This window comes from Sceloporus occidentalis, unplaced genomic scaffold (assembly GCF_023333645.1).
Source record: "Sceloporus occidentalis isolate IW3139 unplaced genomic scaffold, rSceOcc1.0.p SCAF_28, whole genome shotgun sequence".
Lineage (NCBI taxonomy): Eukaryota > Metazoa > Chordata > Lepidosauria > Squamata > Phrynosomatidae > Sceloporus > Sceloporus occidentalis.
Genome location: NW_028317008.1, coordinates 412,344 through 430,582, shown reverse-complemented (window position 1 = coordinate 430,582; position 18,239 = coordinate 412,344). Strand labels below are relative to the sequence as shown.

At 39.7% G+C, this 18,239-nt stretch overlaps 1 protein-coding gene across 1 annotated transcript in view; it reads left to right on the top strand.

Moving 5' to 3' along the window:
- PDE6A (phosphodiesterase 6A) overlaps positions 1-17,493 on the top strand; it is a 31,791-nt gene extending 14,298 nt beyond the window's left edge. Inside the window, exons 7-22 of the mRNA XM_089486069.1 lie at positions 574-640; positions 1,082-1,129; positions 1,568-1,717; positions 2,306-2,449; positions 2,970-3,035; positions 7,091-7,237; positions 7,466-7,573; positions 8,097-8,206; positions 9,329-9,416; positions 9,918-10,018; positions 14,121-14,228; positions 15,038-15,101; positions 15,598-15,672; positions 16,010-16,093; positions 16,637-16,793; positions 17,408-17,493. Of these exons, the coding sequence (XP_089342195.1) occupies positions 574-640; positions 1,082-1,129; positions 1,568-1,717; positions 2,306-2,449; positions 2,970-3,035; positions 7,091-7,237; positions 7,466-7,573; positions 8,097-8,206; positions 9,329-9,416; positions 9,918-10,018; positions 14,121-14,228; positions 15,038-15,101; positions 15,598-15,672; positions 16,010-16,093; positions 16,637-16,793; positions 17,408-17,493 (1,603 nt within the window). The remainder of the gene's footprint in view (positions 1-573; positions 641-1,081; positions 1,130-1,567; positions 1,718-2,305; positions 2,450-2,969; positions 3,036-7,090; positions 7,238-7,465; positions 7,574-8,096; positions 8,207-9,328; positions 9,417-9,917; positions 10,019-14,120; positions 14,229-15,037; positions 15,102-15,597; positions 15,673-16,009; positions 16,094-16,636; positions 16,794-17,407) is intronic.
- Positions 17,494-18,239: the final 746 nt, after the last annotated feature.

Genomic DNA, 18,239 nt, shown 5'->3' with positions numbered 1-18,239 from the left:
GTCAACATTGTGTAACTAGACTTGTTGTTACGCTTTCCATACCAGCTTGCTGCCAGTTGAAAGCAAAGTTAACAGAATTGAAGTTTATTTTATTTCCACTGTGGTGGAATTGAGAGTCACGTTTACTATAGTAAATAGATGAGTAACTCATCATTCAGCTCAGTTACGTTGTCTTGACAACTGGCTTAGGGCAGGGGTAGGCAATCTTCGGCTCTCCTGATGTTGTTGACTACATCTCCCATAATGCTCTTACAGTCATAATGCTGGCAAAGCATCAAGGGAAATGTAGTTCACAACATCTGGAGAGCCGAAGATTGCCTACCCCTGGCTTAGGGTATTTGACTGTCAATTCTAACAACTCAACACAACTTTGTGAATAGACCCCAGAATGTTTACATATATTACTATGTGTGTATAACAGAATAACTGAGCCAACAATGTATATCCTTGCAGTGATGTGTGTAACAATAGGATACAAAAAACATGATTTCCTGAGAAATAATTTAAAAAAATGGTGTCAAAAGATGCTGATGCATTTAAATATATCTTCTGTAAATCTTTCTTTTCTTCCAGGAACCCACCAGCTGATCATTGGGCTCTTATAAGCAAACTGCCCACATATGTTGCTGAAAATGGTCTTGTAAGTATTATAAAGGTTAACGCAAACCTTGAAGCTATTTTTTTGAAATTCTGATCCAAAGAATATGAGTTTTTAGCTATAAGCATTAATGTATTTAGGATTGTCACTGGCCTTACCGACAACAGAAACCAGCATACCCACATGGTCTTCCTCTGCTGCTTCTGTCCTCCCTGTATCTGGATGTGACTTAATACTAAATACTGGCTAGGCACAGACATAATGTAAATGGCCTGGTTACAAGGAAGATATTTCCTGGTTCTGCAACTCTATTCCTATTCCCTGCTAGGTCTCACTTATATATTACTCTTGCAGATCGTATCTTTTAATGATCAGGCATCTATCCTCTTTTTTCCATTGTTTTCCAGCCTGTCTATACATTTTGTATATATGACATTTTTGGAGGTGGTACTTTATCAACAAATCCTGCTCTCTTTTTTTCAGATTTGTAATATCATGAACACACCAGCTGATGAATATTTTGAGTTCCAGGTAGAGCATTAATCATCACCATGCAATTTAGTGATATTTGGGTAAAATTCAAAAGACATTGTCATTCTGTGTTTAGGAGTACAACCTTGTAGCAATACATATGAACACATTTTGCATTATACAGTTTAGTTAAGTAGTACAAAGCGTACAAATTTGACAACTTAGACACAGTTTTACATTTTTTTGTTCCACCTATAATGTTCACAGACAATGTCGAGGTGCCCAGAATAGTAATCTTTGCCCACACCACAGGCACATCTCTACCTTAGATTGAGTTTTTGTTTATAATAGATATACAGCACTATTGGTAAAATATAGACCTTTTTCACAATGAAATCCTGTCATCTCATTGTATTCGTATCTCATGTTACATGGGTAAAGCTAATAAACTGTATGTCACAAGCAACTTTCTAAAAGTATGATCTTATTTCCATCCAGAAAGGTCCTGTTGATGAATCTGGTTGGATGATTAAAAATGTTCTTTCCATGCCCATTGTTAACAAGAAAGAAGAAATTGTTGGTGTCGCTACGTTTTACAACAGAAAGGATGGAAAGCCCTTTGATGAAATGGATGAAGTACTAATGGAAGTAAGTACATATGTGCACACCTACTGGAAAAAAAGCAGAACTCCCTTTATGTAAGATGTGACCATAGGGGCATTCACAAGCCAAGAGGAGCCAATGATAGACAATATTTTGAAATACAAATTGTCAAGTTAGTATTTCACCAAAATTGCCTGCTAAGCTTAGTGGTGTCCCTAGCTGGAAGCCTAATCCCTTCTGTGGTAAAAATGTATATAATTAACCCTTTATGAACTCAGCTACTTGTATGTGTGCTCTGTAAAAATTGCGAGTGGCTTAACATTGAAGAAAAAAGACTGGAGCTCAGGAAAAGTACTGACTATAAAACAATTACCTCTATAACCATACAGTTACCCATGTGAATACGTTATTTAACCCCTTAAGGACAATGGGCGGTCCCTAAACCCATTGAAAACAATGCATTGTCATTAAGGGGTTAAGATACAAATAAAAAACAAAAAAACAGGTAATACGTCTCTAGATTTGACTGTTTATATATTAGTTGTACAACTAAAATATGATGTTTTTTCACTTCCATCAGAGCTGAAAGAGAGACCATTTTTCACATTAATGTCCTGTGTGTTTGTTCTCCAGTCTTTAACACAGTTCCTTGGCTGGTCCGTCCTAAATACTGACACCTATGACAAAATGAATAAACTGGAAAACAGGAAGGATATTTACCAAGACATGGTCAACTATCACGTGAAATGTTCAAATGATGAACTGCAGATAATTCTGGTACGCAGGCTATTTTTTGTAGTAGTAATAGTCGGAAAATATATAGGATATACTTTATATCCGTTTAACATATTATGTGATGAAAAACTAAACAAAAATAAACATCTGACCTTACTGGAATATGGAAAAACAAGAAGTCTATAGATGCTAAAATATGTGCATCTACAGCAATTTCCAGCTCAGGTCTGAGCTAATCTTCTATATTTTTAGCAACTAAGAGATTTCCTCAGATCTTCAAATTCCCTGGCTTATCTGAATCAGCATAAACAAATACACATGGAAAATTATTGCAACAGAGTTGGTAGTAAATTTCCACTAAGTTCAGTCACACATGGTTTTTTTCTGCCAACTATTGATATATGAATATATCATATACCTAGTTAGGAAACAACATATGTTAGCTATGACTCCATAGTCGTCTGATGCGGTGGATAAAACGAAAACCAGCACCCCTCAACAGACAGATCGGTTTTGAATTGTATACTACTTGATGCTGATACAAAACCATTTTTAATTCCAGAAAACAAAGGAATTATTAAATAAAACGCCAGAAGAATGTGAAGAGGATGAATTATATGAAATATTGGTAGGTAATTTATGCCTATTAAGCACAATTAAAATTCTTATTGTTTGGGGGAAATAGCCAGTCTTAAGTATAAGACACTTGGGAAGGTTTTGTGGGTTTATACAGAACCAGATTTGCCATTGTCCACAGTATAGTTGCAAGGATGTGCACTGGAGTAGGCAATTAGGAGAACTGTGAGCTAATTAGACTTTACACACCCTGTACAGAATTTGCAAAAAGGTATTACCCTCCCAAAACCAACAGTCAGGGCCAGGCCCGGACTGGGACAAAAAATAGGCCCGGGCATTTAAGCCTGAGCAGCCCATATTTATTTATTTATTTATTGTTAAAGCCCACCCTTCATGTACCATCTTTGCATTTAATCATTCACACAAATCATTAACACATTCATTAATGCAGTCTCACAAATCATTCAAGCAATTCATCCACACATGAATTCATTAATTGTCATACGCATGCACACAATTCATCCACACATTTATTCATTCATTCTCATACGCATTCACACTACCCCCTCTCATCATCTTATCTGCCCCTTCTCACTATGTTCCCCCTTTTCACTATGTAACCCCCTTCCCCACTTCTCAATATGTACCGCCTCTATCTATCCCCTCTCCCCCTTTCTCACTACCTAACCCCCCTCTGCCCCTTCTCACTGCAGCCCCTTCCCTCACCCTATTTACCTTGTTGCCAGAGCAAGCAGCAACTGCGACCGCGCCTGTGGCAGGGCAGGACTGACTTAGGGGCTGATGGAGCTGCAGCTCCAGGCTCCTACCTTAAAATAGGCCCAGTCAGGACCGGACTGACTGGGCCTATATGGCCGCATTAAGGCAGAGCCCCTTAAGCCCGCCGCAACTGCAACCGGGTCCGCCACTCTAAGGCAGAGCCGGCCTTAGGTGTTCTGGCGCCCTGTGCGGACTACTCCTCTGGTGCCCCCCCATCCCAAAAAAAGAAAGGAATAAAAACTTGTAACAAAACTCCCCTTTCTCACTATCTATCCCCCTGTATCACTATCTACCACCTCTGCCTCTTCTCACTGTTATCATTATATACTGAGGCAGACATTGATGGTGGTACAGCATAATACTTATCACTATATACTGAGGCAGAAATTGACGGTGGTACAGCATAACACCTACCACTATATACTGAGGCAGACAATGACGGTGGTACAGCATAACACCTATCACTATATACTGAGGCACACATTGACAGTGGTACAGCGTAATCCCTATCACTATACATTGAGCCAGACATTGACAATAGTGCAGCATAACCCCAATCACTATATACTACGCCAAACATTGTTGTGGTGTAGGCCTACCCCCTTTCCCCCGTCTCACGCCCTTCTCCCTATCTACCCCCTCCTAACTATCTACCCTCTCCCTCTTTGAAGTTCACTTACCTTTCAGGAGTCCTGCGGTGAGGGTGCAAGGCCTCTGCCTCCCAGCTCTGCCACTGTATGGAACAGTATAGAGTGATGGGAGTTATGATGTACTTTTAGAGCATAATTAGATCATGAAAAAGACATTGGAAATGGTACAGCATAACACCCATCACTCTCACACACTTACCAATCCACACATATATACCAATCCACACCTATATACCAATCCACACCTATACCAATCCACACGTATATACCAATCCACACGTATATACCAATCCACACGTATATACCAATCCACACGTATATACCAATCCACACATATATACCAATCCACACATATATACCAATCCACACATATATACCAATCCACACAAATATACCAATCCACACGTATACACCAATCCACACATATATACCAATCCACACGTATACACCAATCCACACATATATACCAATCCACACATATATACTAATCCACTCTCACTGAATATTTTCCTACCTTTCCTCTTTTCTCCTTACAGCTCCTTTCCCTCATCTTCGCTCCTCTTCTTCAGTTCTTCTGTCTTCTCTGTCCTCTTCCGGTTCAGAGGCCACGGACAGCGTTGAACCCGGCTTAAAATCACTCAAGGGAACCGGAGGTCTGTTAAAGACCTCCGATACCGCTCCCTTGCGAGCCTGCTCCTCCAGCGGCGGACATTACTGTCCGTCTCTGGAGGGGTGCCGGGTGCCGCAAGTTGGCACCCCCTGCGGTCGCACACCCCAAATGCCGGTCCTGCTCTAAGGGGCCGGGAAGCCCCCACCAGGGCCGGCCTTAGGGGTTTGCGGCCGCACAGGGTTTAAATTAAAAGATCGGGGGGTTTTTTCAACTTTATTTAACATCCTCCATGTTAAATAAAGTTAAAAAAAACTTTATTTAACATGGAGGATGTTAAATAAAGTAAAAAAACCCCCGATGTTTTAATTTAAACCCTGTGCGGCCGCAGACCCGTAAGGCCGGCCTTGGTGGGGACTTCCCGGCCCCTTAGAGTGGCGGACCCGGTCGCAGTTGCGGCGGGCTTAAGGGGCAGGTGCCCCTTATGCCCTGCGTTAATGCGGCCGTAGGTAGGATAGGGGCCTGGAGCTGCAGCTCCATCAGCCCCTAAGTCAATGCCGGGCCTGGTCAGGGCAGACACTCATACATACCAACACACTTGTGTATATGGCACACTTAAAAACATGTGCCTATCAGGCTGCCACTACATGTGTGAGTCTAGAATCACTGACTCGTAGGGGCAGGATTTTGGAGGGGGCACCTCAATTGATTGACAGACAAGAACTTCAGTCCATATTTATACCCAGTCACAAGGAGACTAACACAGGAGGAGACCCCAGACAGGTTGACTCCAAAGTTAGTCAGTCCATCCAGTCCCAATTGGTTCCCTAGGCCGACTGCGCCATCTCCCAAGACCTCAATCTGCCGTCGTGGAGTGATGCAGCCTGCATCCCGTCCCTGATGTTCCTGCTGCCGCTGGGGAGATGGGCTGGCTGCGTCAATCCCGGCCAATGGAGAGCTCAGGGTCTGAGGATGTTATTTTCCAAAAAGCAACTTGGTCCGACCTTGGAACCACGAGGGACAGCGTAGAAAACAATAGTCCATGCGGTAGCTGGGCCAGAGTTACATAGTTGCGGCTGGGTAAACCCCTTCCTAAAGATGGGTAATAAAACTAGAGTTCCTAAATTTGTCTAGCCATGTAGAGCCCCCATAGCCTGCTAGTTCACGGGAGTCTGTTTAGGGCAGACCAGATGGGGTTTTCCTGTAGCCCTGTGCCCCCAATGAGCACAGGGTGACATAAGAGGGGGCTGGGCAGGCAGGCAAGGAGACTCCCCAGGAATCCATCAGTGCCCCCCTCCCAAACTCAAATCTACCCCCATGTGTCCTCAGCCTCAGGGTCTTACCTTTACAATATTATTATCCCCCGTCCCATAGTCTTAACCCTATTCTATCCCCAGTCTCTCCCTAATTGTCTCCCTGGACCATTTCATCTTGCAACCCCTTAGCTTTTCTATCCTAAAATCTCTCTCCTGTAGTCTTTTTGATCCTTCCCTTTGTCCTAAATATCCCCTTGTAGAACACTTATTTTCAGAGTAGGCAAATCACATTTGACGAAATTATGGAAGAAACAATTGTATTTTAAATGCACAAATTAGTTTCACAAGTCTTACATCTGGTGGAGCAGGAGCAAAAGCACTTAAATAATGCTAAATTAAAGCAGTATAAGATTGAGTGGAATCTATGTCAGAATTATTCAGGCCTCACTCCTTCATTGGCAATGAAGCCCTAAGCAACTGCTTAATCTGCTTATTTCAAACACTGATTGTATCTGACCTGTTCAGTTGGTGAAGGTAAAATACCATGCTACCTTCACAATGGAAGTGCATTGACACTGACAAACTAAGGTCTACTGACACATTAGGTAATAAGGGCCCTGCTCGCAAGCTTACAATATTTCTAAAATGCATTTTCAATGCGTATCCTTAATGGCCAATGGAAACCAATATAATTAATGCATGTAATAAATAGAACAGTCAAGAGAACTAATCTGTTACATACAACAATGGAAATAATTTGTTACTGTCTTCTCAAATGTCCTACTTCTACTCTTATTGTTCCCTTTAATATTTACAGCAAGAAGAGCTCCCAGATCCAGAGGCAGCCGAAATTTATGAATTTCACTTCAGCGATTTGCCTCAGACAGAACTGTTTTTGGTGAAATGTGCTATCCAGATGTACTATGAGCTGGAAGTGGTGGACAAGTTCCATATACCACAAGAGGTACAGATATGTTAAGTGTTTTGGCCGGGATTGTGGGTGAAACAAGCCTAGAAGCCTAAGACACCTTGTCTATCCATTAAAAAAAATACTGTACCAAAAATCCTTGTTCTTCTTGCAAATTTCCATCAAGATTAATAGAACCCTATTTCACAGGCTGCATAATATAAATTATTGTTTAATCTACCATGGTTTATTTAACATAATTTCCTTGTTTGCGCATGTATAAAGGTATTAGTCCGCTTCATTTTCTCTCTGAGCAAAGGATACCGAAAAATTACTTACCACAACTGGCGGCATGGCTTTAATGTAGGACAGACAATGTTCACACTACTCATGGTAAGAGTGCAATGCACATATGTATTTAGATTCATTATTGCTGTTAAATGCATTGTGGGGCATAAACATGGAATGTTACATTTACACACTATTGTCAGCTAAATGACTTTATTGTCACTGAAACCTAAGCTTTAGCAACTGGGTGAAACTCAGTGAGTTCCTTCCTTGTTCCACTGGCTATTTAATGGACTCAGTATACAATGTTACATGTCTATAACACTTTAAGAACTCAACCACAGTAATCACAGTACAAAAAAAGATTAATATTTTTTATAACTATATAAAACTATAATAGAATCATTCCAGCGTGATGGCCAATTTAGCCTGCTCAATATCAAACTCTTGAGCTTTAGAAGGAAGCATGCATTCTGAGTGAATTATTAGGCTATATGTCATTGTTAGGAGCTCCAACTGTGTGTTAGTTGTCTCATTTGCCAAGGTAATATATGAGGATATTTGTGAGTCTTCTTGGTCTTAGTACTTTAAAAGCCTTGACTGAGTTATATTTTCTTTGTTTTTTTAGACTGGTAAACTGAAAAGGTATTATACAGATCTGGAAGCCATGGCTATGGTGACTGCAGCATTTTGCCATGATATTGACCACAGAGGAACCAATAACTTATACCAAATGAAGTAAGTGTATCTTCTTATATAGCAGTATAGAGGGTGCAGTGAGTAAACTATATTATGTCCCCTCACCTGAACAATGTTTCTGGAGGATCTGTTTATCCTTTTTTTATGAAACAGTCCAACCAGGTGCGCTCGTGTTAACCGATAAAATAAAATAATATGAAAAAAAAAAAAATGATAGTGTAGACGTATAGACAGTAAACTTGACGAATAGATATACTGTATGCACTCACAAGTGTACGTGATGTTTCAAAGTGAAAAAGAAGTCCTCTATAGACCCGTCTGTCCGCTTGAATATGTGGACAAAACACAAAACCGAACAAACATGGGATGGTATCTTTCAGGGAGAGAACACCATAAGGTGATGGATGCACTTACTCTTATGTAGAGAATGTTCAGCGTTGGATTTTCCAGAAGGTCTCTCCTGATCAATTCCTCTTTTATGTTTGTCTGCAGTTTCGTGTTGGTCTTAGTAGATCTTCCTCAAAAATATAATCAATATCAGGAACTACCATAAATTAGTGGCCAAACAGGTAGTTAATGAAAGAAAAATTTATTTGAGGGCAAAGCCCTATATAAATGTTCCAATACCGTTTGACGTCACGACGCACGGAGGAGGGGTCGCCACCGGAGGAGGAGGAGGAACAAAAAAGATGGCGCCAACCATGAATAAAAAGACGACGAAAGAAAGAGAAACATCACTCCTGAGGAAGCCCCAGAGAGAGGACTTTTTTATTCCAGTACTTTTATCAACACTGAATACTGGTTTTTAATAGATTTATTTATTTTTAATTTTGGACCAAACGGACTGACTTCTAAATATTTATCTATTTATTGTAGCGATATTTATTTATTTATTTCGAAAATCATGTACCTGTAGTCCATTGGAACATTTATATAGGGCTTTGCCCTCAAATAACACGAGCGCACCTGTTTGGACTGTTTTACGAATTTTCTACACCTGGAGAGTGTGTTACAAGGTCGCAGCTGTGTAATCGGTCCAGAAATAAGGGTAGTATCCCCCTTTATTTATTTATTTAGTTCTTCTTATACACTTAATATACGGTCTGAGACTGGTTTTTCACAACCTTTCACTTCTTCACACTATCCTTTTTTTATATACAGGTCAGGACACCCATTAGCAAAACTCCATGGATCTTCGATCTTGGAAAGGCATCATTTGGAATTTAGCAAGACGCTCCTCAAAGATGAGGTATTGTACCCTTATTATTTACCTTTAGCATGGCTTATAGCGAGCTGTATATGGCTGTATAATGAAGGGAATTTGCCACTTTTTTTTAAAGGCCAGAAAATCACTGTGTGGGTTGACATGCTAGCTTTCTAACAATTATACAAATATTGTACACGGGGAAGCTACTGTTTAATATTTGTTGGAAAATATTAACGGTCCCATTAATAGAAAATTAGGTATAGCTAATGTGATTGGAAGAATGAAATACTTTAGTTACAGCTGTCCTCTCCCATGATACAATTCCGTAAACATATTAACTAAGCAACGTACACACCATTGCATTGTACCGAAGGTTCTTCAGGGTTGATTACTGCTACACACCTACAATGATTTGCATCCATTGACGTGACTAGGCTTTCATAAATGCAGCACGGTACATTGTTACCCATCAGATATTCAGTTCACGGAAAATCCACTTTTTTGAATGCTTAACCTTTTTTTCTATTGGTCTTTTTTTCACAGTCAATAAACATCTATCAGAATCTCAACAGAAGGCAATATGATCATGCAATCCATATGATGGATATTGCAATCATTGCAACAGACTTAGCTTTGTACTTCAAGTAAGTCATTGGCCTCCAGCAATTTTGTAACAATCAGCCTAACTATAATTGTGCACCGGACGTTTTTGTGTATTCAGTGATGTTTCTTTTCCTTTATTTAGTGCAATATATTTTATTTTTAATTTCTAACGTTACTTTAGCGCTTTAGAATAACTATAAATTGCTAAAGTGAGAAATATGTTTAAAAGCTGTATGGCTTTTAATTGAAAAGCCACTTAATCTTTAGTTGTTACACTGAGCTATTGTATCGATTTTTTTTTCAGACATTTTAATAAATCACTCCTATGGAATAACATATGCTTGGAGGGATTTTGTAACGTGAAATTCAACAAATTATGTGTGAAATTGTTACTAAAATGGTTCACGTTTAAAAACCTTGGGAATGTAATCTCTAGTCACACCAATTCATTAAGCATGTCAATTGCTTTTTTCTAAATGCCATCACCACAACTCCTAGAATTAGAATTCAAGAAAAGACAGATGGTTGTGGGGCTATCGTCTTCAGGACAGAGTCATACCTGAGTGTTCAAATAACTTAGATCAGGGGTGTCCAAGTTTTTTCTGCAGTGGGCCACTTCATCAGAATTGTATACGTGCGCGGGCCGCACTCATTTTTCACTGTGACAAAAAATATGGCCTTTAATAAAATATGCAGATTAAAATAAAGTAAAATGACACAAAACCTTTACTCTTCCTCTCACTGATTTCTGGGCCTTGAAAGTTTTGCGACTACAAATTCAGGATTCCCTAGATTTATTCTAGGGATGAACTAAAATGAAAATTCTGGACCAAAACATTCAGGGTTCACTTAGCCAAAACCGAAAATGACCCCCAACTTTAAAAATAATAATAAAAACTCACATGTTTAATAAAAGTAGGTAACACACAATTGGCAATATGACTTGGCATGATAGGAGTGTGATTGCTAACAGCAATCACACTCCTATCATACCCAGGCAACCAGTAAATGCTGGTACCTAGGCATGATGGGACTGTGCTCGCTGTGATTGCTGTTAGCAATCACACTCCTATCATGCCAAGTCAGCCAGTACATGCTGGTACAGGGTGGCTGTAAGTGATGTGCAGACCCCATACTGCTGGCAGCATCACTACACAAGGGGGGCAGCTAGCTAGGTTTCAGCATGTACTGGCTGACTTGGCATGATAGGAGTGTGATTGCTAACAGTAGTCACAGTCCCATCATGCCTAGGTTCCAGCACTTACACATCCATCCAGTAAATGCTGGAACCTAGGCATTATGGGACTGTGATTGCTGTTAGCAATCACACTCCTATCATGCCAAGTCAGCCAGTACATGCTGGTACAGGGTGGCTGTAAGTGCAGACCCCATACTGCTGGCAGCATCACTACACAAGGGGGGCAGCTGGCCAGGTTTCAGCATGTACTGGCTGACTTAGTAACATAGTTCATAAGGTTGAAAAAAGACCAAAGTCCATCAAGTTCAACCTATATACATATTGTGTCCCTACTGTGTTGATCCAGAGGAAGGCAAAAAAACCCTTATGAAGCAGATGCCAATTGCCCCATACCAGGGGGAAAATTCCTTCCCGACTCCAAATATGGCAATCAGAATAAATCCCTGGATCAGCGTTCTGTCCCTATTAATCTAATATCCATAACTTGTAATATTATTGCTTTCAAGAAACATTTCCAGGCTCCTTTTGAACTCTTTTATTGAGTTTGCCATAACCACTTCCTCTGGCAGAGAGTTCCATAATCTCACCGCTCTTACTGTAAAGAACCCCCGTCTGTGCTGGTGTAGAAACCTTCTTTCCTCCAACCGTAGAGGATGTCCCCTTGTTATAGATACAGTCCTGGGTATAAATAGGTCCTGGGAGTGATCTCTGTCCTGTCCCCTTATATATTTATACATAGTTATTAAATCCCCCCTAAGCCGTCTTTTTTCCAAACTAAATAACCCTAATTCTGATAATCTTTCTGGGTACTGTAGTCCTCCCATTCCCCTTATTACTCTGGTTGCCCGTCTTTGAACCCTCTCCAGCTCCACTATATCTTTCTTGTACACTGGTGCCCAGTACTGTACACAGTATTCCATGTGTGGTCTGACTAGTGACTTGTACAGTGGTAGAATTATTTCCTTGTCGTGGGCATCTATGCCCCTTTTGATGCACCCCATGATTTTATTTGCCTTAGCAGCAGCTGCCTGACACTGGTTGCTACAGGTAAATTTACTGTTAACTAAAACTCCTAAGTCCTTTTCCATGTCAGTCGTCCCCAGTGTTTTCCCATTTAATACATATTCCCAGCCTGGATTTTTCTTCCCCATGTGCATAACCTTACATTTATCTGTGTTGAACCTCATCTGCCACATCCCAGCCCAAGCCTCCAACCTATGCAGATCCATTTGTAATCGTGCACTGTCCTCTATTGTGTTAACCACGTTACAGAGCTTAGTATCGTCTGCAAAGATTGATACTTTACTATACAATCCCTCTACAAGGTCATTAATAAATATATTAAAACGAATAGGACCCAAAACTGACCCCTGTGGTACCCCACTAGCAACAGTAACCCACTCAGAGTATGTACCATTAATAACCACCCTCTGTTTCCTATCACTAAGCCAGTTACTTACCCACATACACACATTCTCCCCCAGCCCAAGCATTCTCATTTTATGTACCAGCCTTTTATGTGGCACCGTATCAAATGCTTTGGAAAAATCAAGATATACGACATCCAGCGATTCACCCCGATCCAGTCTTGAGCTCACCTCCTCATAAAAGCTGATCAGGTTAGTTTGACAGGACCGATCCCTTGTAAACCCATGCTGATATGGAGTCATACACTTATTTTCATTGAGATACTCCAAAATAGCATCTCTTAGGAAACCCTCAAACAGTTTACACACAACAGAAGTTAAACTAACAGGCCTATAATTCCCCGGGTCACTTTTTGTCCCCTTTTTGAATATTGGCTAACAGCAATCACAGTCCCATCATGCCTAGGTTCCAGCACTTACACATCCATGCTATCACACACACACACACACACACTCATTTATTCATATAATCATTCATTCACAGATTCATTCCCTCAATCACACACACTCATTCAAACACCCTCCCCACCCCCTTACCTGCACTGCAGCTCCTCGATGCCGCTCACAGACTTCAGCAGGGGGCGCGGCCTCCCTCTGCCTTCTCTGCTAAAGCACAGAGGAAGTAGGATGTCACGTGAACTCCGCTTCCTCTGTGCAGTCCAGAAGACCCTCCCACAAGTAAGTAGCAGGGCTTGAGGTGCGGCTCGCGTAAGATCGGTTGCCCTGGCTGCCGATCTTACGCGGGCAGCACCTCGCGGGCCGCATTTGGCCCGCGGGCTGCGTGTTGGACGCCCCTGACTTAGATGAATAATCGAGAAGATAAGAAATCTGCAGTACAAATGCAATCACCAAATCTTTACATTTTTCAAAATGAACCCTGCAGTTCTTACCATATTGAGTTGCACAAATCAGAGGGAACCACTTAGCGGTTATCATAATAAAATATTACATATTTTGATTAGAGTGATACTGCAATTGTAGACTACCAGTAGTGTTAACCCCTTAAGGACAATGGGCGGTCCCTAAACCCACTGAAAACAATGCATTTTGATTTTTTATTATTTTTAATTTGTCATTAAGGGGTTAATAACAAAAGAATTGGCGTATGTTGTTTGAAATTATTTGGTATTGCATCCATTGGAGTATTTTTTATCATTTCTGACAATCACATGTATTTATAATAGTATGTATTTACTAATGTTTGTTTAGGCTAAAACCCTAAAAGGTAAAGCCTTATCTATTTTATATGATGCTTTCACTGTGTCAAATATTTGCTTTGGTTTATTAGGATGGGATTTTTATAAAAGCAATTATAGAATAATTTTATTTCTAGACAAGCACCATTGAAGCAAATGAAATGTTCTTCTACCACTGCCTAATGTTTAACACTTTCCATCAAAAGCAAATATGTCTGCAGTGTCTCCGTTCATACATACCTGACTGGTGTCCTCAAGCAGAACCTTGATTGGAACTTTGTAATTGCTGTTACTTGATTCTAGTTTCTTCTCTATTGCCCAGGAAGAGAGCCATGTTTCAGAAGATAGTAGACCAGTCGAAAACATACGAGAATGAGAAAGTGTGGACAGAATACATGATGCTGGAACAGACACGCAAAGAAATAGTCATGTAAGTTCTGTAAGGTTCTTCTTAGCACCAGGAATCCCAGACAGTTGCCTGGTGCACCTGAATCATGGAGATACCAGTGGTATATACTTTCTACAGGTCTTAAGTGGCGGTAGGTGCTGGACTACTTTACTAGGAGTGGATGGCTCTATTGGGATGTTATCTAAAATGGAAAAAATGAAGGGGCACCTTAATTCTTGCCTGGGAGCAATTTGGCCCTATGCTCATCCGTCACTGGTACACAGTCTTAAGACATCCTAATCAATAGTGCTATCATTTTTAACAATATAAAATGCATTCATAAAACCTCCACTATGGAAGTAACATGTATGTTAGCCATATCTTCTGCTTCACATATGGGGCATATGAATGTTACAAAAGTTAATTGCATCTTTCTTAATTGAAAACCATAACTACAAATATATAACTGAAAAACATAGAATTTGATGGCAGATAAAAACCATTTGACCTATCTAGTTTTTCCTGCTTTAGAGACTCAAACCTCACTGATCAAATTAATGTGGTTGGATTGGTGTCATTTGTTGAAAGATGCTTGTCATTTCATGAATTATGTCTGATTTCCTAATATATAATTGGTAGGAATCTCCATTGCATCCAGTGAATGGAACGACTAGCTTTCCTTTACACATCATTAAAACACAAAACCTATAAACTGGAGAGCATTGAATTTGCCAATTTCCAGCACAACCACTGGCTTGAGCACCTATAAACCATGCTGGTTTTTTTATTATTGTTCCATGCAATCTATATGATGGATTACATCTAATCAGACTATCAATTATTCTTTGCAGGGCGATGATGATGACAGCATGTGATCTGTCAGCTATTGCCAAACCCTGGGAAATACAAAGCAAGGTATGCATACAATTCAATAATGGAAGCAGGAAGTTATTATATGATGAAATAAACCCAGTAAACAGTTACATATAATCTTTTTTTTAAATATGGTTTGCTAAGCATTGATAACTCAACTGTAAAATAATATTTCATTAGAACGCCTATAATAGAGCAGGGCTACTTTCTTCACTATTGAAGATAAAAAGCAATGTATCTGTATTTTCAACATTAATTTCTAGTTCTAAGGAAATGCATGATTATTCCATTAAGTTATTTCTACCCTTTTTAAGCAACTTCTCTCCTATGGTGGCACCCTTTATAGATGCAAAAGGACTCCAGGACTAGAATCTGGTTGTAAATCTACCAAAAATATTCCATCTTGCATATTTTAAATTCCCTCCAAAGTTTTTTTATTAGCATAAAATTGTTATTTGTATAGTAGAGCTATTTCAGTTTTATATCAGTTTTACTGCATTAACATTAGGGGAAATAATATAACAAATTATGATTGCAGGTCGCTCTATTGGTTGCTGCAGAATTTTGGGAGCAAGGTGACCTGGAAAGGACTGTATTGCAGCAAAATCCAATTGTAAGTAAATAATGACATAAAATTGAATACGAAATATTTTCAGTTCACTCAGTATGTTTTAGTCCCTTAAAAGCTTTGATCATCAGAGAGCTCAATTAGTTCATCAAAACCTGGTGTTTGACCAGGCAGCATCTTAATGTATTGATTCCAATTAGAAAAGGTAAATGGGGTTCTTCTGCCAGAGCGACTGTGAATGATAGGATTAAATGCCCATACACATTGTAAACAAAGACAAACCTAGTTTTGTACATTTTCCATGAAGTGCATAGTTTTTATGAAGTAAATCAACCGTTCTTATTTTTTGCTGACCATGTCTCATTTTATTTTATGGTTGTAGCCGATGATGGACAGGAACAAGGCAGAAGAACTCCCAAAGCTTCAATGTGGTTTTATTGATTTTGTCTGCACATTTGTATATAAGGTATGCAAATCCTTTAAATAATTATTGTTTCCTTGCCAACTTTGCCATTAACATGATGGTTCACTTTGACCATGTCATCTAACGTCCCTGCCTCATCAAGATAGAAGGTCCTCTACAAGACTGACTTTTATAATAATGGGGATTTGTCCAAGCCCTAGTGCTACCTGCTGCAGTGCAATGAAGGTCACTGCAGCCACTGGCACAGATCTCTTCAACTAAAAAACTTTGCATCACCTGATACCAGTCATCATATCTCAGTTCTGCAACATTAGGTGGTGTGCAGACAGTTGGATGTACCAACAGCTGTATGAACCTCAATTGCTGCCTCTAAAGTAAGCCTGTGCTAAGACCCCTTATGTCCTGCTTTAAGACCTGGTCCTCTAGTAGAAAGTATCTTACAAGTGCAACTACCTGATCCCAGGTCATCAAGGGTATTTTTGTCATGCAGAGGGTAAACATGAATGTGACCCTAATACACCTGTTTCTTGCTGAAAACCCATATTACGGTATTTCATAATATGTTCATCATCTTTCTTTGTGCAGGAGTTTTCGAGATTTCATCCAGAGATACAGCCAATGTATGACAGGATTCAAAACAATAAGAAAGAATGGAAAGCGTTGGCTGATGAACATGAGGCAAAAATTAAAGCTCTGGAAGAGGAAAAACTAAAGAGAGAGGGCATTCAGGCACCTAAACCAGGTTGGTAACACAATAAATCAAAAAAGACATTTAAACAGTTAGGTTTTAACATAGGTTTAAGAAGAGAGGTCTCACATTCCCATCTATGCAATCTTCTGTGAGGTGGATATTGGAGCACCTTCCTTCTTTTCTCTGACCATCAGGCAGCTTTTGTTGCAACTGCAACCAGCTCTTTGACTGCTGGGCTTAGTGTTCCATAATTGACTGCTTAGTCGCATGTGCGCGGCAGCAGTCTCAAGGCAATCAAGGTGAATCCTCTCTCATCTGATTTGCTGCTCTGTCCCTTCAGCACTAGTGTGTCCCTGTTGATATGGTGGCACATAAATCCAAACTAGATATCCCCTGCATGGTAAGCAGCAAAGTCCTGGCAGCAGTTGAGTACACAGAGGTTCAACCAAAGGGAAAGGAAGTTGTTGTAGGTGAGCACTCCACTGTTAGCACTAGGGACTAGTGGAAAGGCAACAAACAACCATGTACTTTTAAATAATATGAAACTTAAATTAATTGAAAGCAGCAAGAAATTGTTGTAAATGTTGTTTCAAGATGTCACTGTGCTATAGATGCCCTATTTTATTGACCTTATAGAAAACAAAACATGTATTCTTATTTTTCAGCTCCAGCAGCAACGGGAAAGGAAAATGGTGGGAATGTCCCCATAGGCGAACAACCACCCCAATCAAAAAGTTGTTCTATCTTATAAGACTGTAAATATTTTTTTTTCTTTTTTAACGTTTTTCTTGGTAGAGTACCTCTGGCAATTGATAATACTGTTCTGATCTAGCGGAGTATTGTGATTTGCTATAATTAAATCAATTTTGCAATCTGTGTAAAAAACAACCCAGAGAAACATGATTGCCCCCAAAGAAAATTTTAATTCATAGTTGCCATAGGGGAAATGTATATAATTTAATTTTGTATTCTGAAGAAACTCAAAGCAACTATTAACAACTGGACTCTTTGGTGAAAGAGTATCTTGGTTTCTCCCCTAGTTAAATCTCCCCTGCTTGAGACACCACACTGAAACCTAATGATGGTTCGAATGCCTAAATCAATTAGGCCATCTGTACCTCTAGTTTTATTCAGAGACGGAAATAAGACTTTAGGGGAACAGTGGTAAAAATGAAGACATATGTCACTGGTGATAGAGCACAATCCTCACCTATTGTAGCCAGATATACAGTATAGAAGATAAATGTGTTTAATACATATGATTATGCATTACTGAAGCTGAAAATAAAGCCCTAAAGTTAAAATGTCTTTTGCTACCAAAAAGTTTAAAGTAAACAATGATGGGCTGTACTTATAAATGCATCAATGAAGTTGGAAAAATGCAAAACATATGTTTCTACATCATCATGCATGGAACAAAATAATATGTATGGTACACAATTTACACACACACTTATATATATATACACATACAGAGTAAATGACCAATCATGAGGA